This window comes from Nansenia antarctica (assembly GCF_963989245.1).
Source record: "Nansenia antarctica genome assembly, chromosome: 2".
Taxonomy (NCBI): domain Eukaryota; kingdom Metazoa; phylum Chordata; class Actinopteri; order Argentiniformes; family Microstomatidae; genus Nansenia; species Nansenia antarctica.
In genome coordinates, this window is record NC_137675.1 from 54,849,114 (window position 1) to 54,870,732 (window position 21,619).

The window sequence follows — 21,619 nt, forward strand, 5'->3', positions numbered from 1 at the left end:
AGCCTTTGTCACTCACTTGTCTTCACACCATTTCATAGGATTGCATCAAGCAGTGCAGCGTTAAGCGCAGGTGCGATCTGTAAGATGGAGATGTTGATGTGGCTGAAGGCTGTGTGTGAGGTAAACCTTCTGGTGTGGTGATAAGAGCCAGCCTGGCAAGCTTAGCTGTCTGTTACAGGGTGTTCTTGGAAGTATTTCAGCCACCACTGCGTATGTTCCTCTCCAATATCCGTTTTATCATCTTGTTTGCGATTCTTTTGAATTGCTTCGGAGAGCAATTTTCAGAAGGCGAGTGTTGAAAGCGACTGTGGTTTACGACTTCATTATGTATTTAATGGCATCCTGTAGTACAGCAACACCCAGGAACCCGGTAGGAACATTACTGGCCAAACAACTCGATTGCAGTTCTTATTATGCTGTATTTCTGTCGGAATTCTCAGTGTGAATCTGAAACACCCACTCGTTCTCCTTAGAGACTCTTTAGAGACTCAATATGATAATAGGCATACATGGGGAAAAAAACAACAACTTGTATTCCTTTGATCAGAAAAAGAAGGGGAAAAAAGAATTAAGCAATGTGAAACGTTGCTGCTTATGTTTAGCCTCTGCTCATGTGTTAGCCTCTGCTCATGTGTTAGCCTCTGTTCATGTGTTAGCCTCTGCTCATATGTTAGCCTCTGCTCATGTCTTAGCCTCTGTTCATGTGTTAGCCTCTGTTCATGTGTTAGCCTCTGTTCATGTGTTAGCCTCTGTTCATGTCTTAGCCTCTGTTCATGTGTTAGCCTCTGTTCATGTCTTAGCCTCTGTTCATGTCTTAGCCTCTGTTCATGTGTTAGCCTCTGTTCATGTGTTAGCCTCTGTTCATGTGTTAGCCTCTGTTCATGTGTTAGCCTCTGTTCATGTGTTAGCCTCTGTTCATGTGTTAGCCTCTGTTCATGTGTTAGCCTCTGTTCATGTGTTAGCCTCTGTTCATGTCTTAGCCTCTGTTCATGTGTTAGCCTCTGTTCATGTGTTAGCCTCTGTTCATGTCTTAGCCTCTGTTCATGTGTTAGCCTCTGTTCATGTGTTAGCCTCTGTTCATGTGTTAGCCTCTGTTCATGTGTTAGCCTCTGCTCATGTGTTAGCCTCATGCTAGTGTCTTCATCTGGCCGTAGATGAGATCCTGGAGCGTCTGCAGGCCAAGCAGGAGGCGGAGCTGGGCGAGGTGAAGCGGCGGGCGGTGGAGCAGGCTGAGAAGACCAAGCAGGCCGCCGCGGCCAGTAGCCCCGACACAGAGACCCCCTCTGCCAAGGCCGAGGAGACCACCCCCGGAGACTCATCGCCACGGCCAGACAACGGGGAGCTCAAAGACCCTGATTCCAAAAAGGAGGCTAGCTCACAAGGTAAGGCTGTAGTTGCCCCCCCACTTTTTTTTGTTATCCCCCTCTGTCCGTCTGTCTGTCGTCTGTCTGTCTGTCACTCTGTCTGTCACTCTGTCTGTCACTCTGTCTGTCACTCTGTCTGTCTCTCTGTCTGTCTCTCTGTCTGTCTCTCTGTCTGTCTGTCTCTCTGTCTGTCTCTCTGTCCGTCTATCCGTCTGTCCGTCTCTCTCTCTCTCTCTCTCTCTCTCTCTCTCTCTCTCTCTCTCTGTCTGGCTGCCTGGCTGGCTAGCTGTCTGTCTGTCTGTAGTATGTCTGTCTGTAGTATGTCTGTCTGTCTGTCTGTAGTCTGTCTGTCCGTCTGTCTGTCCGTCTCTCTCTCTGTCAGTCTGTCTGTCTGTCCGTCTCTCTGTCTCTTTGTCTTGATGTTTCTTCCAGGCCTTTTGAGGGTTGCTGAGTCTTTTTCTGTCTGAGGAAAAAAGTGTTTATATGGTAGTGTCCTACGTAAGAAGTGTCCTTTTGCAGGAACAGCCTGCCTGCCTGGCAGTCTCCGCGGAAGTCTTGACATTGTTTCCAAGAGCTCCAGTAGTGAGTGTTGTGCAATGCATCCCACAGCAGCCGAAGCTCCACCTGCTGGAGAGAAGGGCGACATGTCTGCCTCCGAGGCCCCACCGCCTGGCTCATCCACCCAGGACAGCACTCCCCCTAAACCAGACACCCCAAACCCCACAGAGGGGGCCTGCCCCGCCCCGCTTGAGAGCTGTGGGGGGGGGGGCCCTACGGAGCCTGAGCAGGAGCGGACAGGTACATGGGGAAGAGTCACGCAACCACCAGCATGTCCTGCCAGCCTTTCAACCCCGCCCCCCCCTCTCCCCATGTCATACCCTGCTGCACGTTTGCATGTCATCTGTCTCGTGCTCAAGTTCAGTGGTTCCCAACCTTTTTTGTCTTGTGTACCCCTTGAGCTGTTTTGCCATGCCAGAAGTACCCCCTCACTCATGCGTGTTGATTATTTCCCAAAAAAATCAATTAAACTCTAACTTGCAAATATAACATTTATTATACAACAGTTAGTTCCGACCAAGTAATTTGATTAGACAAGAGGTATTCCATGAGTGCCGATATACAGTATAACAGCACTGGGACTTTTAACTATTATGTATCTGTCCACCTCACAGATGTTCTATTGCAGTTTTTTCCAATTGCTAACACAATAAAATGACATGCATAGCACAATTATTTAAACTGACACACAGAGAGCAAAACCTCTTCTCATGTCTCCAAAACTCTAAACACATTTTCTGCTTTACACACATTTTGCTATTCAAAATGGCACTTTTTAAATGCACTGAACACGGTTTTCTGCACACAACAATCTGACTATAAAGTCACATGTTTGCCATGAAACATTGCCATTCAAAATTAGACTACATGAGCTAATTGGCCAATACATGTGCCACCTGGCCACCTCAATGGTTAATTGTTACCACTTCAATCAGGGGAAAAAAACAGCTTACACCTACATGCCCACACACTCACTGAAAATAGAAAAATAAATAATAAATAATAATGAATTTGATTTGATATCTGTTTCTTTTCCCTTTCTCCTGCTCCTCTTTGGCTTCTGTCTGAGCTGCAGTGATGTCATCCTTTTCTCATCCCAGAGTCTTGACTGATGGGGAGAGAAAACAGACAAGATGAGACAGGATAAAACTTATCACACACAGAGAGAGAGAGAGAGAGAGAGAGAGAGAGAGAGAGAGAGAGAGAGAGAGAGAGAGACAGAGAGAGAGAGAGAGAGAGAGAGAACACATTCAAGACATTATGATTATCACAAATTCCCTCTCAGGGACAAGAGCTAATTGAACCAGAATATCATCACAATTGTCAGTTGCACTTGCAATACAGCCACCCACACCCCCAACCATCCACACACACACACACACACACACACACACACACACTTAAACTTCTTATCTAACTCTACTGATTATTAATGAAAATCATTTGAACCACTCCCCTTTAATACATAGATATTTACACCATTGTGAAAAATATTCTGACTCACCCAGTAGCAGTTGCAATTCTTTTTTTCATCAGTTGAGCTTTAATGAGACACTTGAGGTTGCTTCTCTTTTATAAGCTTTGACAGTTCTGGAGGCAGTGTGGCAACAGCAGTCACCAGGCTGCTCTCCACATTCAGTCTGTTCCTTGGCTTGGTTTTGATGTGGGTCAAAGCTGAGAAGGTCACTTCACACATACATGTAGATCCAAAAGGCAAAAGTTCATTCAATGCACACTTTCCCAGCACTGGATATTCCTTTTCAACATCACACCAACACTCTGTCAATGACTTGTCAGCATGTGCCATCTTCAACCCACGATCAGAGGACATGTCCATCAGATTTTCGTGCAGGCTTGCAGGAAGGCTGCTGCTGCTCCTGTCATTCACTCTGAATGGGTTCCTCACCCAGTCCAGTTTTTCTGACTTTGTTTCAATGTCATGAAAGTACTGGTTGAAGTCAGTGTCAAGTTTGGACAGATGTGCTTTAACTATTTCCACCACAGGACCTCTGTCAGCATCAGTGGTGGCGAGATGGCCATCAAGCAGTGGGAAACAGCTCACATCTGCATCCTTACATTTCCTCTCCCATAATTTAACCTTCTTTATAAATCCATTCACTTTGTCATACATGTTAAGGATGTGTGAGTACTTGCCCTGAAGTGAAAGGTTGAGCTCATTCAGCTTAGTGAAGACATCAGCAAGATATGCCAGCTGCGCAACCCACACTCCATCCTCAAACAGGGCTGCAAGAGGGTGGTCGTTTTCTGTCAGGAAAGCAAACACCTCGTTGCGCAATTCATAGAGCCGCAGCAGCGTTTTGCCACGAGACAGCCAGCGAACGTCTGTGTGAAGCAGTAGCTGCTCATGCTCTGACCCACTGCCATGACAAAGAGTTTGAAACAGTCTGTGGTTCATTGGCCGGGACTGAATGAAGTTAATCACCTTAACTGCGTCGTCCATAACTGCACTTAACTCGGGGCTCATCCTTTTGCTGGCGAGTGCCTCCCGGTGAATAATACAGTGCATCCACTTAATTTCGGGGTTCACCTTCATCACACGCCCAAGCAGCCCACGCACCTTACCCGTCATTGCTGCCGCTCCATCGGTACAGATGTGACTGCATCATTTCCACTCCAGATCGTTGTCTTTGAAGAAGCTGTCAATAATCAGAAATATTTCCTCGCCAGTTGTCTTTCCTGGCAGCGTCTTGCAAAACAAGATATGCTCATTTATGTCCGACTCTTCTTTATAATGCACAAAAGCCAGCAGCTGAGCCTCCCCACTAACGTCGGTCATTTAATCTAATTGCAAAGCGAACTGACCTGCTTGCTTCATTTTATCCACCACTTGTCCGACGATATTTATGGACATATCATCAATCCGACGGGAGACGGTATTGTTTGATAATGGTACCAACTTGAGCGCGTCAGCTGCTTTCTTGTCCAGCATAGTTTTAGCCAAAATCATAGCGGCAGGCAAAATCAGATCTTCGACGATTGAATGTGTTTTTTTTTACTTAGCCACCAGTAATGAAATAGCATAGGACGCCTCCAGTGCTTTGCTTGACACACTTGCCGCTTCCTTCAGTGTAGCCTGACTTGACTTGAACTCTGACAGTTTTCGCTTGAAAAAGTCGTCAGTTTTACCAACAGTTGCTAGGTGTTTGGTGCTCTGGTGTCGCTGTAAATGGTATGGCTTCATTGAATTATTAGCCAGGACTTCGCCGCAGAAAAAGCACTGTGGCTGTGGTGGATCAGCCGATGTAGGCTACATGTAAATCCCCACAAAACATATGTTTCCAAATAATAGCGGGGTCCTTTTTTTTTTTTTTTTATCTGATCTGACCGTCTGATCTGCCTCTGATCTGACCGTTACTGTAGCTGGTCGTTTTAGCCATCTGTCCATCTTTGCGGTATACTGACAGGCCTAGCTGACTTGCGCGCGAAAATGATCGTGAACGTGATTTAAATGTGACGTGACTACCACTTGTGTTACAGTCATCACCTGTCTGGGAGGAACTTAAGTTGCAACGTACCATTTTAACAACAGGTTTATGAAACAACTATATTTAATAATTTTTTTGGAAAGGGAAATAAATTATAATTCCACATCTTTCCACGTACCCCCTGCAATCCCCTCACCTACCCCTAGGGGTCCGCGTACCCCCGGTTGGGAACCACTGCTCTAGCTGACTGCCCCCAAAGCATCCATCCACAGAGATCATAATCCAGTCTGGTAGTTCTCCGTCATTCCCACCCTGTGGCCCGGGCTTAGGATGCGATGGCGCAGAGTGCATTGCTGTGGAGGCACGGCTCTATATGCTTTCGGCTGCTACCATCGTGCCAGTTGACAGAACATGAGCAAGCTTATTCTCTAAATTGGCTGGTTACTCTGCAGTTAGGCAGATTATCCTCTTGTTTTGGTCTGTGTGATTATGACTGAAATGAGGAAATGTCAGTATTTGTCGATTCAGTTATTGGCTCTGTTAGAATGTGAACTATAAGAGAGCACTGTATATTATATAGTATATTATTCATTATTGTTTTGGATCATTTGAGCCATAGTTTCCCTTGAGTAAGACAATGCCTTGGTGTGTTAACTCACCAGTTGGCCTCTCAGATCCTCTACTTCTAATTCTAATCATGTATGACCACCAGCACCATGAATGAGGTCTCTGTTGGGGTTTCAGCCTGCGCCACGGACCTGACTAATGGCTGTAGAACCGGAGGGCCTCTTCAACACTACTGCTCATCCCAGTATTTCTCATTCAACTCTTGTTGCTGAAATGTTTATTCCTGAAGGAGAATCCTACTCCCAAGTATTGTTTTATTCCTCCAAAATCATTTCTGGCTCTAGTCTTTCGGCTTATGTAGCTGCCAATATTCTCTGTGATTTGCCTCTCGAGCATTTCTCACTAAGCAATGATACAGCAGCCTGGTAGTTTTTCCCCTTCATTGTGTCTTTCTTTCTGTTAGCTCTCGCCATCCATTTTGCATTCTATTGTATTTTTTTGTCTTGTCTTGTCTTGTCTTGTCTTCTTCTCCGCATGTAAGTCATGACAGTCTGGACGGATTGATGGCAGCTGCTGGACTGAAAAAATCAGGTGTAGTGCTGAGGCACAAACATGTACATTTCAAGCCTGCAAACTGCAACACTTTAAATAAATGTGAAATAACACTACTGTGCAATATGACAACCCTAGTCGTCTATCTGTACAGTATAGTATAGTGGATAGTGTACATAGCCTTTATTTATGTAAACCAGCTCCTTCCCTTCTTGTGATTTTTTTTAAACGTTTTTTTTTTTTTTTTTTTTTTTTTTTCTTTCCTAACACCAGGGGAGCCACCCCTCCTAAATGTCGTTGTTTGGTACCTGTACTGTAGCAATGACAATAAAGACCATTCATTCATTCATTCATTCATTCATGTAAGGCACAACAAACCACTCAGGACGGGCAGCCTGTTGGTATTCTGTTCTATGTACCTGTTCCATTCGCCTCGTCTCCATGTTGTATTTCTTGCTGTATTCGAACGTGTTTGCCAGGTCCTCATGCTGTGCATTGTCTCACAGACACACACTATGAAAACTTGTCCTCAGAAAGAACGGTGCCTCAGGCTTGCTGCAGCCAGCATCCCTGGCAGCTCCCACCGTGCTAAGTCTGTCACAACACCCAGCTCCTTAATCTCACTCCAATTCATCTCGGAAATTGGACTCTGTTCCGTTTCGCGGAAACAAAAGGCTTTTCCTGCTTGAACCCCTCCACCTGCTACCTCCGACCATACAGAGCTGCCTATGTATGTGGAGCCTTTCACACCCAAGCCCACAGCTCAGACTACAGAATGTCTCTCTGAGTTTGGCCATGCAGCAAATGGGCACACAGCTTGTGGTTGTGTTGCGCTGCCTTTCCTAGCTGGAGGGGATTTAGAAGTGTTATCTGCCTGCCTAGACTGCCCAAGCGCTTATTCATCCACTAGACTGACTGATTAAGCATTTTGCTGGTGTAATATGCTAATTGGGCATTATCATCAAGGAACAGTCGAAGCTGGGGGGAAGGCGAGGCGCGTCAAGCCAAGCTCATTAGATTTTATTTTACAGATTTTATGGGCGGTTGTCATGATTTCACGTTGGCTCGCTTTTTCATCCCGTGTTTGCTGTAATCCTGTTCTTTGTGAGTACACGCGTCTGTCGGTATCTCGTCTCGAGCTTTGTGTTGGCGTGAGATTCGACATCCTGAGCCTAAAGGCCTTGTGTTTGTGTTCAGTCTCTCATCGTTGCGTGATCCTGTCCCCCCCCCAGATAAGCCCTCAGAACCAGAGTCTCGTGGCGAGGGGGACCCCTCCGCCCAGAGTCAGCCGCCGCCTCGCGCCACAGACGAGAACAGCAACAGCAGCCCCGTGTCTGCTGCCTCGGACGCCCCCGCAGGCCCCGTGGAGCCCGACCTCCTCGACAAGTCCTCTCAGTCCTCCTTCACCAGCCAGGACGACAGAGGTAGGCTACCGCCATCCTGTCACACCCACGTTGACCTTCTCGCTAATGCGTTTTTCAATTAAAAAAAGGGCCTTGAAAGCCAAGAGACGTTGGAGATGCTGCTCGATTCGGTACATCTTCGCCTCCACTGTACTGTGTCTTCGTCGGTGTTTGCGTTTGTCGTCATTGACTCCCTATCTTTCTGTTTCTCTGTCTCTTATCAACCGATGATCCCTGATACTTATCTGTTTCATGACCTGCAGGTGAAGGCAAGGAGAGGGTGAACGGCGAAGGGGCGGGGTCTGGACAGGGTCCCAACCGCGTAGTGACCCACCCGCCTAACCCGGATAGCAGGCCGAGCCCGCTGAAGGAGGGCAGCTCCCGGGACGGCAGCCCTACGCCCAGGGACGGCAAGGAGGTGAGACCCCAACCAGGTGTCCCTCACTCAGCCTGCTGCCCTGAGGGTTCATTCAGAGGCTAGTCTCTCACCTGGGGCCTCCTCTGCATTATTAGCATTGAATGGATACCAGTAGTCTAGTGTATGACTCACTGTGGTCTGTCCAGAGGTTGATGCTTAATCAGCAAATGTACCAGGACCTCTCAAATTGAAGAATCCCATTGAAGTTGGTCATCTCCTCTTATCTCTGTGTCTGTTATCCCCTCTCTCTCTCTCTCTCTCTCTCTCTCTCTCTCTCTCTCTCTCTCTCTCTCTCTCTCTCTGTCTCTCTCTCTCTCTCTCTCTCTCTCTCAGACGTCTCCCTCTTGTACCGAGGGTGAAGCCTCCCGCCCGGTCGCCGCCGCCAAGAAAGATTTGGCCGTGAAGAGTAACCTGAACAACTTCTTCAAACTGGGCCAGGAGGGGAAGTACCGGGTCTACCACAACCAGTACAGCACCAACACGCTGGCCCTCAACAAGCACCAGCACCGCGAGGACCACGACAAGCGGCGCCACCTCTCCCACAAGTTCAGCCTGACCCCCGCCGGGGACTTCAAGTGGAACGGCTCCATCCACGGCTCCAAGGTGCTGACCGTCTCCACGCTGAGGCTCACCATCGTCCAGCTGGAGAACAACGTGCCCGCCCCCTTCATGCACCCCAACTGGGCCTCTCACAGGTAGGCTACTGTCTAACAGCCCCCTTACTCTGTGGAGCAAATGTAGTGATGATCCCTGATGCGTTGGGAATTGGCAATGCAAGGAGGCCATGTCATTCCATCACACAATGACTTATTTCTCTCCCTGTGTATTTCCAGGACCAATTGGATCAAAGCTGTCCAGATGTGCAGTAAGGCCCGGGAGTTTGCCTTGGCTCTGGCCATTCTGGAGTGTGCCATCAAACCTGTAGTCATGTTGCCAGTCTGGAAAGATGCCCTTGGACACACCATGTAAGGACACCACCATGATCGGGGGGGGGGGGGGGGGGGGGTGACTGTCAGAAATCCGTCATTCTTTAACACATGGACCTTGCACATAACACCTAACACATGTTGCTTTTAATAGGATAAGAGGTAGTTTTTGGAGGAAAAGCAAAAGCAGACTAATTATGATTTGCATCACCACTCTACTGCATTGAAGCCTTTTGTTCCTCTTTTAAATGCAGAGTGGTGTGAGCAATGTATGCTGAGTAGCACACGCTTTTCCACGGTGTGAAAAAAAGCTCATTGTACAACATAATGGATCGCTGCTGACTAAACAAGCCAGAGTCACCTTGCTGTTTTTATCTAAAAAAAATAAAAATTATCCTCTCTGTTTTTGCTCTCTCTCTCTCTCTCTCTCGCCTCAGGCTGCATCGCATGACTTCCATGGAGCGGGAGGAGAAAGAGAAGGTGAAAAAGAGAGAGAAAAAGTTGGAGGATGAGGAGACTCTGCTGCAGGCCACCTGGGTGAAGTACACCATCCCCATCAAACACCAGGTACATCTGAGCCCCTTTTCTGACATAATGACCGTGTTAAGTTTCGTACTATGTATCTTAGACCGCACACATTCTTCAGATAGAGAGACCTTTGAATGTGTTTTATATGATTCATATAATTAATTAAATTAAAATTAATATAATTAGCCAAAAATATTGTGTTCCTCAATACATGTTGTGTTATTGTTTGTGACAAGCTGTAGATTTGTCCTACTTCTAGTTGTTGTCCTCTGTGCTTGTCTCTGTGTGTAGGTGTGGAAGCAGAAGGGGGAGGAGTACAGAGTGACGGGGTACGGGGGCTGGAGCTGGGTCAGTAGGACCCATGTCCATCGCTTTGTTACCAGGCTACCAGGGAACACCAACGCCAACTACCGCAAAGCACTGGAGGGTAAAGGGCTATTTTAAGTTTTTAGCTTGTCTGTTTGTTTATTCCCCATTGTCTCATGTTGCTGCTAATGATCTGTGGTGTTGAGGCAGAAACTATGCCTCCAGCATGGCTCAGTGGATGTATATTGCTTCATGTTATGTAAATGCCATCTTTTTACAGCAGCTAAGACGGGCAAAGAAAATGCAGCATCTGGCCCAAACAAGCGGAAAGATTTGCTAAAAACAGAGACAGGCTCAGAAACCCAGGAAAAAGAAGAGCCCGTCCCAGCCGCTTCAGAAAAAGACAACAAGCTAAAGTCGGTCGTAGAGTCATCTCAGAGCACCTCACCAGGAGAGGGGCAGGTGCTGAAAGAGAAGCAAGAGGAGAACGTCACAGAGAAGATGGAGGATAATAAAGATCAGGTGGAGGAGAAGACTGAAGACAAGATGGATGTTGTCTCAAGTCCACCCGCCACCTGTCTAGATAAAGAAAAAGGTACTTTATTCAGTAATATCCATCTGTTTCTCATACCTTTCATCGACAATCCAGATGTCTCAAGGTGAATCATTTGAATAACAAACGCTTAACATTTCCTGATGCTTGCTGTAAGATTTAGACTGTTAGGAGACATGCTAATCAGGCCAACCATTTGGAACTTGTTTTCACAAAATCTTTGATGGTTAGTGATCAAGTTAAGTGAGACTACTAATATATAGTAGTGTATGACATGTATCACATAGTGTGTAAGAAATGTAAATCTTTACCTTTTATTTTGACTGTTTTCCCCTGCTTTTATATTCATTCTATGCTTGTATATGTTTTTATATTCACTTTATGTTCTTATTCCTGTTGTAAAGCACTTTGAGCTGCATTTCTTGTATGAAAGGTGCTATATAAATAAAGCTTTACTTACTTACTTACTTACAAGAACTATCAAACCAAATAAAATGCAGATGCATATAACATGAAGATGTTAAGGCTTTGTATACCGCTTCAGACTGGGTGATAGATCGAAGGGTAAAAAGAGCTGATGTAAAGCTCAGTTCTTGGTTCAGACCACACAGCTGGACCCAGAGTATGGACCTGCTCTGCTGCCTAATATACAAGTAAAAGATTCCTTAAACACAGAAGTCGTAACTGTCCTTTTATTCTCTTTCATTGCCAAACATTAACTTTGTCATGTCATGTCGGCTGATCGTTAACGGAGTTCTCTCCATCTCTCAGGTGAAGTGAACAGCAGAGGCCCCTCATCGCCGACGAAACCTGCTGTGAAGGAGGAGCCTATGGAAGAAGACGAGCCCAAAAAGGAGGAGGAGTCTGAAACCAAGCCCCCTATCCGACCCTTCAACTACGACGTGGTGAACGTCAGCGAGGGCTTCCAGCTGCGCACGGCCTACAAGAAGAAAGTCAAGGCCTCCAAGCTGGACGGGCTGCTGGAGAGACGGGTGAAGCAGTTCACCATGGAGGAGAAGCAGAGGCTGGAGAAGCTCAAGCAGGCAGCTCTGCAGCCCAAGCCTGCCGCTTCCAAGCCCCAGGAGAAGCTCAACAACACAGGGACCTCTGTCAAAACGGAGCAGGCGGTGAAGTCAGCGGTGACACCGTTAACGAGTCTGAAGGCGCAGGACGGGCAGGTAGACTCAGCAGCGAAAGACCAGGTTGTCAAAAGGCTTGACTCTGACCAGCAGCAGTCAGTAAAGTCTGAGACCTCAGGAAAGACGGATAACCTGGACGTCAGATTAGGTTCGGCGGTAACAACGCAGGCGGCTGTTACAGGACCAGGGAGCAGAGAGCAGAAGGATGCTGCTCACCCCAACGTCAGCACAGGGGCGACGGCCAACCATGAGAGAAGCGTTCAGGGAAACGGCGGGGGTGTAATACCCCAAACAGAACTTAACGGAGGGTCTCAGAAAAGCATCGACGTCAGTAGCAAAGCAAATTCAACATCTGATAAAACCCCAGTAGAGTCTGTCATAAGTGCCGAAAAATCTTTCAAACCGGAGGTAACGATAGAAGGGGAGAACGGTAAGAAGCATGGGTATGAGGAGACCGAGCAGGGCAATGGACAGACCAAGAGGGAGAGCGTGGATGTAGACCAAACCAGAACCCATCCGGTGCAGGTTAACGGGAAAGATGCGGCTGACACCAAGGCTTCTATAGACTCAAAGATGCACTTAGACTTGGCCAACAAAGTCGACCCCAAGACGATGCTCCAGACTCTAGAGGGTGAGATCAAAGTACTGCCGCAGAAGGACCCTGTAAAGTCACTCATGAACGGTAACCTCTCTCAGGAGGGGCTAAAGGTCAACAGTACTACATTACCCACAAGCCCCGCTATGTCCGACTCTGACTACTTGCCGCCTTTGAAGATGCCCAGGCTAGAGAATAACTTTGCTGGGACAGTTGATTCCACTGTCACCTCATCATGTTTAGCTCCAACCGCTGGTGTCCCCACGGTAACCAACCGCACCAAGACCGAGCCCATGGAGACAGGAGAGACAGCAGCCAATAAGCTCACCCCGTCCCCTATCCTGTCTACGGAAGATTCTAGTCTGAGTAATGACACCACAGAGAACAGCAGTAGTAGTAGTAATGCCGGTGCTCTAAAGACCATCACCCAGGTGACCACGACCACCACCACCACCAGTAGTGTGACCACAGAGTCACGGACGGTGCAGATAGCGGAGGTGTCCAGCAGCAGTAAGCCTGCCCCAGTGGTGTCTACCGCAGGGAGCAGCGCCGTCTCCACCCTCACCACCATGACCACGACCACCGTCACCACGGCCACCGTCGGCAGAGCAGCCGTCTCCCAGGAGACCAAGACCGTTGTCACGGCGACGGTGACGGACACCAAGTCGGGCCCCTCCGGGTCTACGGTGACCTCCATGACGGTCAGCAAAGGGTACTCCACCAGAGACAGGGTCACACTGCTCAAGTACGTCCGCTCCAAGAAGACCCGCTCGGGCACGGCCCTCCCCTCGTACCGCAAGTTTGTCACCAAGAGCAGCAAGAAGAGCATCTTCGTCCTGCCCAACGACGACCTGAAGAAACTGGCGAGGAGAGGGGGCATCAGAGAGGTGCCCATCTTCAATTACAACGCCAAGCCTGCCCTGGACATCTGGCCCTATCCCTCCCCCAGACCCACCTATGGAATCACATGGAGGTGGGTGAAATTGCCACGACACTAAGAACTGAAACCATTTAGGAGAACCATGTCTCTCCGTGTCTCTGTCTGGTGATGGGTGATTTTGGTCGAGTCACACCTAATGGGTCAATGAGTCACACCGTGTCCCCCCCTGCAGGTACCGTCTCCAGACTGTCAAGTCTCTGGCAGGGGTGAGCCTGATGCTGCGGCTGCTGTGGGCCTGCCTGAGGTGGGATGACATGGCAGTCAAGCCCTCCGCTGCTGTGGGGACCACCCGCACAGGTGAGTGCACAGCTATTTCATCTTCCTCTCACTCCCTCTCTCTTTCTGTCCTCCCCCTCCTGTTTCTGCCTCTGTACCTCTCTCCCCCCCCCCCCCGCACTCTCCTTGTGCAAGGACACTGAATCAATGTCATATCCTTTTAATCATAAGCTTAGCTTACCAACCACAATGCAGACAGTGGCAGTAATATATATACGTAATGAGGTGATGATTACTAGAAACACTGGAGCGTCAGTAACTGATCAGATACGCTTGTGTGGTTGTCCTGTGGTTTAGTAGCCCATGCATGCCTATGAAGCAGTGTCCATTTTGAAGATGAGAGTCATTGGTATGTGCAGATGCTCAGATCTATCTGATTCTCTCCCTAGAAACCTCAGACACTGAGATCACAACCACGGAGATCATCAAACGGCGAGACGTGGGAGCGTACGGCATCCGGTCGGAATACTGCATCAGGAAAATCATCTGTCCCCTCGGCGTTCCCGACACTCCCAAAGGTAAAAAAGAGAAAACACACGGCATCTTCAAATTCGCCCAGGATCCCGCTGTTCCGGTCCCTACAGTGGCCTCATGAATCATGGAAGCTTTGCCTTGCCTCGGTCAGCTTGTTCCTTATTCCCATCTAGTGTCCTCTCTCAAGTTAGATAAAGCACCTGTCCAGGCTAATGCCTACCCAAGCAACGTGAGACACAGTACCAATGGAGTTACTGAGTCTTCTATCTTTTTGTGGGGTTGTATATCTCTTTCCCAATTCCCTATTCTCTTTTTTGTCTTGAGCAGAGGCTCACACTCCCCAGAGGAAAGGCCTGAGGTCCAGCGCTCTGAGGCCCAAGAAGCCTGAGCCAGCCAAGCAGACTGGGCCTATCGTCATGGAGACGTGGCTCTCTGAGGAGGAACTGGACCTTTGGGAGATCAGAGCCTTTTCAGAAAGGTGAGGAGATGTTGGTTCAGCCTTGGGCTGGAGCTAGAGTTAATGTGAGACACCGGTTGTGTGGTCTTTTAACTGTAACCCACTGAATGTCAGTTGCCTTCTAACCTTTTCCTCTTTCCTGATGCAGGGTTGAGAGGGAGAAGGCCCAGGCGGCAGACCAGGTTAAGGTTAGTAGTGCTCTGAAGACAGCAGAGGAGGTCAAGGCCCAATTGGAGATTCAACTAAAGCAACAGAGATTGGCTTCTCAGCAGGTGGGAAGATCAGACAATTTTCCACCATGCACTACGGTGTGACACCTAGACTCCCAACATAGCACCCCCCCCTCAGTGTAAACCTAGGGGGCCACAAACACAAAACACCGGGAGCTGGGAAAGAGTAGTTCTAAAGGGCTAACTTTGGCAGTTGTGTGTCAATGATTCTTTAGTAGAACCATTCTTAATGTACACTGTCCAATAGAAATTCATAGTGTCATTGCAAATTTGTGTTTGAGTCAGTATTTGTATTCTGTGTGCAGTCCTTCACCTACTCGTTCGTTAAATCACTGTTTATGTTTTAGAAACGGTTGGAGCAGCAGAAGGCTGGTGCCATCAACCCCTCCACCGGCACTCCCACCACCCCGGCCACCCAGAAGGTCATGGTGGGCTCTCTGAGCAGCCAGGTGACCCAAGGCACCAAGGTGGTCCTGGCCACCAAGCTGGGGACGCCGGTGACATTCCAGCAGAACAAGAACTTCCAGCAGTCGTTTGCTTCCTGGGTCAAACAGGGTCAGAGCACCCCAGGTGAGTGTAGCTGGATTAGGGAGGCTGTTTGTCTAAAATCACATGACGTGACTGTGGTGTGTGTGTGTCTGATGACGTTTCCCCGTCGTTGATGTGATGTGAAAGCGCTGTGGGAAAAGGATCATGAGTGGAGTTGATGGCTCTTTCAATCCCCATTTTTTGTTCTTTTGAATGGTTAATTGGATCTTCACTCCTAGTGAATGTAACCATCTATGTCAACCATCAGCATGGCTTTCGTTTTTTCATTTTTGTAGCTATACCATATTACAATAGATATATTTAAGTTTTGTCAGAGTGCCTTTTTGGCCGGTGGTGTCCACTCTTATCTCCCAGAGTAATTCTGATAATCAGGGAAAGGTGAATTCCCTATAAACCTTAACAATAACAAGACTCCCAAACTGTCAATGTGGAGTGTCAACCTTTAGGTCAATAAATGCCCCAAAATTCAAGCAAATGGCCTTGATTATACTGTATATCAACGCTGCTAAAACCAACCCAGTGGACACCACTGCTATAGACGGTAGCTGTTGTGGTTGCCCGCTGGTCTGGGTGTGACTGCAGGTCACGTGTGTGTTGCAGCCTCCACCGGCGTGGTGGCCACCGTGGCCAGCAGCGTCACCACCTCTGGGCAAACGTTCCAGATCGCTGCCGGCCAGGTGACCATGGCGACCAAGGTCATCACCGCCAAGCTACCGCTGCCGCCTAACAGCAAGATTGTCACGGTCAACATGCCGACCACGCAAGGAGGTATGGATGGAGGGTCTCGCCGTGCGTTCGTTAAGGTCTACCCCCCCACGTAACGGTTCATGGATGAGCTATGTCACCACCGTGGAAATGGAACCCCCATGAGACACAGGCCCAATCCCGATTCTCTTTTTTACCACTTCGGCTCGTTTTGGAGTCACTCGTTTTGGAGCCACTCGTTTTGGAGCCATAGCCGTAGTGGTTCCCCGGGGGAAATGGGACAACCCTTCACAACGTCATCCGTAGTGTAATGAATGGGTTAATTCATAGTCAGGACAGCGCATGCGCCTTAGAGAGAGTTCGTGATATACCAGAAGGTGACTGACAGGTGTCGAGAGAACCGAAGTAAACTGGTTATACCTTTGTTGAACCCAGACTCAAGTGTCTTATTATTCTATGTCCACGTAGTATCGTAGAAAAGCATTGACGCTTGCGATTTATTCACAACTTGAATGAACTTAGTTAGTTAGTCCTCTTCACCCCGTTGAGGGGCATAGGGCGTCCACCAGAGCTCTCCATCTCTCTTGAATGAACTTATACGCTATCAATCGATCAAACAAGTCGTCAAATAAAAAAGAACAATGCTTCATTATCAGACCATGACAGAATAAGCTCTAACCTGTCTGAAACCTGTGCTCCAGTGGTGTAGTATACCCACTAGGAAAGGGCAAGGACTTCCGTATACCCACTTAAAAATGTGTGAGGATACGTAACAGCGTTTTGTGACAGAACTTTCACTTTAATTCATAAAATTCACCCCGTCTGTGTTACGAAGCGCTTGACTTTTGGACCATTGGGACTGACTATAGCGTCATACCATCAACGGGCGGAAACATGAAATATGTCAAAATGCAGCACTATCATGCGCAGATCAGCCTTATAACATGTAATTTATATATAGATCTGTTATGTAGGACTAGATGTTGATATCCCTCGATAGATACATACTTAAGGCACCGATGAGACTCTGTGGTGTTCAAATGAGCGATGGCATCCTTTGGGTTGTCAAGTGGGCGCCCTCCTTCATGAATGTTTCGCTGATAAGCCCACGACACCTCCAGAGGGTTCAGCAGTGAATCCCAGCGTCCCAGGTTCACTCCCTAGATGCGATCAGCTCATTTGAACGCCCGGGTCGAGTCCTTTCTCTTCATCCACAGCCACTGGCTCCCCTTTTCAGCAGCCCTGGAGAGGTCCTTGATTGCCTGCCGGTGGGTCTTCCCTCGCACTCCCATCTCCCTGAGTAGCCTGGATGTTGAGGTGGCTACGAACCCTCTGCAGCCTACTTCCACTGGGCGTACCTTCGCTGTCCAGCCTTGTTGTTGGGCATCTGCTGCGAGTTCAGTGTACCTCAGCCTCTTCCGCTCGTAGGCCTCCTCCACTGCACCCTCCCAGGGCACAGTGAGCTCGATGATGTAAACGAGCTTGAGCGAGGCTGACCACAGCACAAGGTCTGGTCGCAGGTTGGTGGCTGCGATCTCAGCTGGGAAGCAGAGTTTCTTGTCCAAGTCTGCCAGCAGCTTCCAGTCCCGTGCTCTGCCCAGCTGCCCAGTGTCTGGTCTTATGGTGGTGAGGCTGGCTTGACCCTTGCCCTCCCGAACAAATGGTGCTGGCTGCCGCCGGGATGACGGGGGAGGAAGGGCGTTCACACTTGTCCGTTGACTTTCCAGCACTGCTGCAAGACACCTTAGCACCTGGTCGTGCCGCCAGGTGTAACGGCCTTGGGTGAGGCTGGTCTTGCATCCCACTAAGATGTGCTTCAGTGTTGCTGGACTTTGACATAGAGGGCACGTGGGGTCTTCGCCATACCACTGGCTTAGGTTTGCAGGAGAAGGCAGGACATCGTAGGCAGCCCTGATGGTGAAGCTCGCTCTGAGTGCCTCCATCTCCCACAGATCTTTCCAGGAGATCTTCCTCTTTTCCACTCCTTCCCATGCCATCCACTGCCCTTGCTTTGCCTGCGCCACAGCTTGTGCGCGCCTTCCTGCTTCCTCTTCCCGACGTACCTCCTGGACCACCAGCTTGCGTCTCTGAGATGGATTGGCCTTGCTCCAGGCCGGTGTACTAATCCCGAGGCCAAGACCACTCCTCCCCTCCTGCACTCGGCCCACAATGTCCCTGTGTCTGAGTGCTGCCTTTGCCTGCTCAGTTGCAGCCAATGGGGTCCACTTCCTCCCAGTGGCCAGGATGGGGGCAGCTTGGGCTACAAATGGATCATTCGAATCCAGAAGCATCATCTCTAGTCTGACTTTGGCACACTTGTACTCCTCTGTCAGACTGGAAATGGGCAGGTGTAACATCCCTTTGCCGTAGAGCCCAATGCTGCTGAGGCACCTGGGAAGGCCAAGCCACTTCCTTGCATACGAGTTGACCAGTCTCTCCAGCTTTTCCACCTTTAAGAGAGGAACTTCATAGAGGGTTAGTGGCCACAGGAGACGTGGAAGTAGTCCATACTGCATGCACCAGAGCTTCAGCTTGCCAGGAAGCAGGGTTCTGTCGATGTTCTCCAGGCCGCTGGCTACCTCCTTCCTGAGCTGCTCTACTTGCTCTTTATCTTTGAGGGAGGCATCATACCAACGACCTAGGCTCTTCACAGGCTTCTCGGAGACCGTTGGAATGGGTTCTTTGCCAATGTGGAAGCGGTGGTCTGACAGCTTCCCCTTGACAATGGAGATGCTTCTGGACTTGCTCGGCTTGATCTTCATGCGAGCCAACTCAATGTTTTCCTGGAGCTTTCTTAGTAGCCGTACTGTGCAAGCCTTGGTCGTGGTGAGTGTTGTGAGGTCATCCATGTAGGCTCTGATCGGCGGCAGCCTCAGCCCAGGTCTTATTCGCTGTCCGCCAACCACCCATCGAGAGGCCCGAATAATGACCTCCATGGCCAGGGTGAAGGCCAGCGGGGAGATGGTGCAGCCGGCCATGATTCCCACTTCCAGATGTTGCCATGCTGTGGTGTACTCTGCTGTGGTCACGCAGAGCTGGACGTCCTGGAAGTAGGCCTTGACAAGGGTTGTGAGAGCTGGTGGGATCCTGAAGTAGTCGAAGGCTGTCCACAGGAGGTTGTGAGGGACTGAGCCAAAGGCATTCGCGAGATCCAGGAACACCACGTGGAGATCCGTTCCCTCCTTCTTGGCGACCTGGATCTGATGCCAGATGACACTAGCATGTTCGACACACCCTGAGAAGCCTGAGATGCCTGCTTTCTGGATTGACGTGTCAATCAGGTTGTTTCTTTGCAGGTATCCTGCCAGCCTATGAGCGACCACGCTGAAGAAGATTTTTCCCTCGACATTTAGAAGGCTGATCTGCCGGAACTGTCCGATATCTGTTGAGTCCTTTTCCTTGGGGATAAGGATCCCTCCGGCTCTCCGCCAGGACGTTGGTATCGCCTTCTTTTGCCACACAACTTTCATCAGCTTCCAGAGGAATCTCAGGACATCTGGTGCGTTTTTGTAGAGCCTGTATGGAACTCCGTTGGGACCTGGAGCTGACGCGGCCCTTGCTCTACGCACAGTGTTGCCTACTTCACTCCACCTGGGTGGACTGATATCTAGTTCGTGCTCTGGTGGATTGACTGGTGGCATGTCAGGTGGGAGCGTGACCTCTTCCTGGTGTCGGTCATCTGTGCAGCCCTTTTTCAGATGTTCTTCCAGGTGGGCCTTTGCCACTGAGAGACTTCCGCTCTTCTCCTTTGTGAAGAGAGTCTTCACAAATTTGAAAGGATCTTTGTAGAAGCGTGATCTTGTTTGTTCCTTCCTTCTGCGCCTCTTCAGGAGGTTTTCAGCTCTCCTCAGTGTTGCAAGCCTGCTCTTAATCTCTTCCTGCAGCAGGTTTATTCCCTCCTTCTCCTCCTCTGTGGCCTTCCTCCATTGCTTCTTCAGCTGCCTCCTCTCCTTGACTAGTCGGTCTATTTCTGTCTGCCTTCTGGACTTGGTGGGAATTGACTGAGTAGATCGTTTGCCTTCGACCACTCCGAACTGTTCCACTCCATAGGCATAGATGAGGTTGCCCATTCTCTCCAACTTCTTCATGGTGGTGCCTTTGATCCCTTCTAGGATGTTGCAGAGATCAGTGTTGACCTCCTTCCACAGCGTCTTGTTGCAGGACTTTGGCCACTTGACTAATGGCCTTCGCCCCTGGATCTTCTTCTCTGCTGGTGGTCGTGATGTGTTGGATTCAGGTTGCTCTCCTGTGCCTTGTTCTTCCTCCTCTGGGACAGGGGTGTTGATGTCCTGCAGACTGTGGTGTATGTCCTGCTGCTGAACTTCAGTCGACTGACTCGGCCTGCTTCTCAAAAAGTAGCTGTCGATGCGACTTCCCTGTTGACCCTTCTTTAGGCACCCTTTCTTGCCCTGGTGTATCTTCAGGCCATGGGTGGAAGTAACCTTTGTCCAACCACATACGCAGTTCTGGAGCGTGTGTCCTGCTGTAGCTGTCGGAGCCTCAGGTATGCTGATCATCAATCTCGTAGTCTGTTCCGTTCCTGTGTTCGTTACCGGGTTGTCTGCCGATGAGCCATCTTCCGCCCCCGCCCTCGCAGGCTCAGGGGGTATTTTCTTCTTAGAATTTTTCGTAGCCAAGTTTGGGTGGGACCCATACACTGTTCGTGCTGGATCCCGCCGCCACGGGTAGCTAGCCCATGGCGGCCCCGTTGGGGTCTATTCCCTCCTGTCAGCTGTCTTTCCATGCTGTCGCAAGGTCTTTCCCTTGTTGCCAGCTGCACTTTCACAGCAGTCACTGGTTCACCAGATGATCAGATCTGTTATGTAGGACTAGATGTTGATATCCCTCGATAGATACATACTTAAGGCACCGATGAGACTCTGTGGTGTTCAAATGAGCGATGGCATCCTTTGGGTTGTCAAGTTATATATATATATAACAGCACAGATATATTTTTATGGCGTTACGAAATCCGATGTGACAGGAACGCTGGAGAAACAGCTGTCCACTGCATTAATTAACTATGTCCTTGATGAGTCTCCCGCTCACTGCCCTCCATCAAAAATGGCACATCCATCGATAATATTACATAATAACAACTGCTCGGATTAGATTGCGAGTTGTTTTGGTATAATAAGTGCCGCAATACAGATAGCGTCATATACCACCAAGGGGGGGGGGGGGATTTGCGCCTATCATGCACATATCAGCCTGTGGATAGATAACTTTACATATGTGTACCATCATCCGCTGTCAAACGCCACTGGTAATAATTGATTTATGATTGTACATCTCTGAAATGCTCGACTGTCATGCAGCGTTGCGTTACTGTAACGTTAGACACAGCACCGACATAAAAGCGATATTTTGGTTATGCTTGTTATAAATAAAAGGTCTATAATGCATTGTAATGACATTGAACTAAGATAATACGATGGTTATCATCATTTTTCAAGTCTTTAATTACAAGTAATTCCAGAAAAAGTAAATGACATTTCAGCCTCGCTTCCGTATTACGAGAGCGAAAAGAACATTTCTGTAGATGTTTCGCAATGCATGCCGGAAGGGAGTCTCATGGCTCCGAATCGAACGAGGGTCAAGATTTTCTCCGAACGGAGCCATGGAAAACCCTA

General features: G+C 48.9%; 1 protein-coding gene across 1 annotated transcript in view; it reads left to right on the forward strand.

The window, feature by feature from the left end:
• Window positions 1–21,619, forward strand: part of LOC308150280 (nucleosome-remodeling factor subunit BPTF-like) — a 52,791-nt gene that overhangs the window by 14,870 nt on the left and 16,302 nt on the right. The window contains exons 4-19 of the mRNA XM_080523129.1: window positions 1,155–1,382; window positions 1,884–2,162; window positions 7,720–7,911; window positions 8,154–8,308; window positions 8,663–9,003; window positions 9,142–9,273; window positions 9,672–9,801; window positions 10,054–10,189; window positions 10,349–10,663; window positions 11,393–13,328; window positions 13,468–13,592; window positions 13,961–14,089; window positions 14,373–14,523; window positions 14,651–14,774; window positions 15,080–15,302; window positions 15,882–16,049. Of these exons, the coding sequence (XP_080379255.1) occupies window positions 1,155–1,382; window positions 1,884–2,162; window positions 7,720–7,911; window positions 8,154–8,308; window positions 8,663–9,003; window positions 9,142–9,273; window positions 9,672–9,801; window positions 10,054–10,189; window positions 10,349–10,663; window positions 11,393–13,328; window positions 13,468–13,592; window positions 13,961–14,089; window positions 14,373–14,523; window positions 14,651–14,774; window positions 15,080–15,302; window positions 15,882–16,049 (4,764 nt within the window). The remainder of the gene's footprint in view (window positions 1–1,154; window positions 1,383–1,883; window positions 2,163–7,719; window positions 7,912–8,153; window positions 8,309–8,662; window positions 9,004–9,141; window positions 9,274–9,671; window positions 9,802–10,053; window positions 10,190–10,348; window positions 10,664–11,392; window positions 13,329–13,467; window positions 13,593–13,960; window positions 14,090–14,372; window positions 14,524–14,650; window positions 14,775–15,079; window positions 15,303–15,881; window positions 16,050–21,619) is intronic.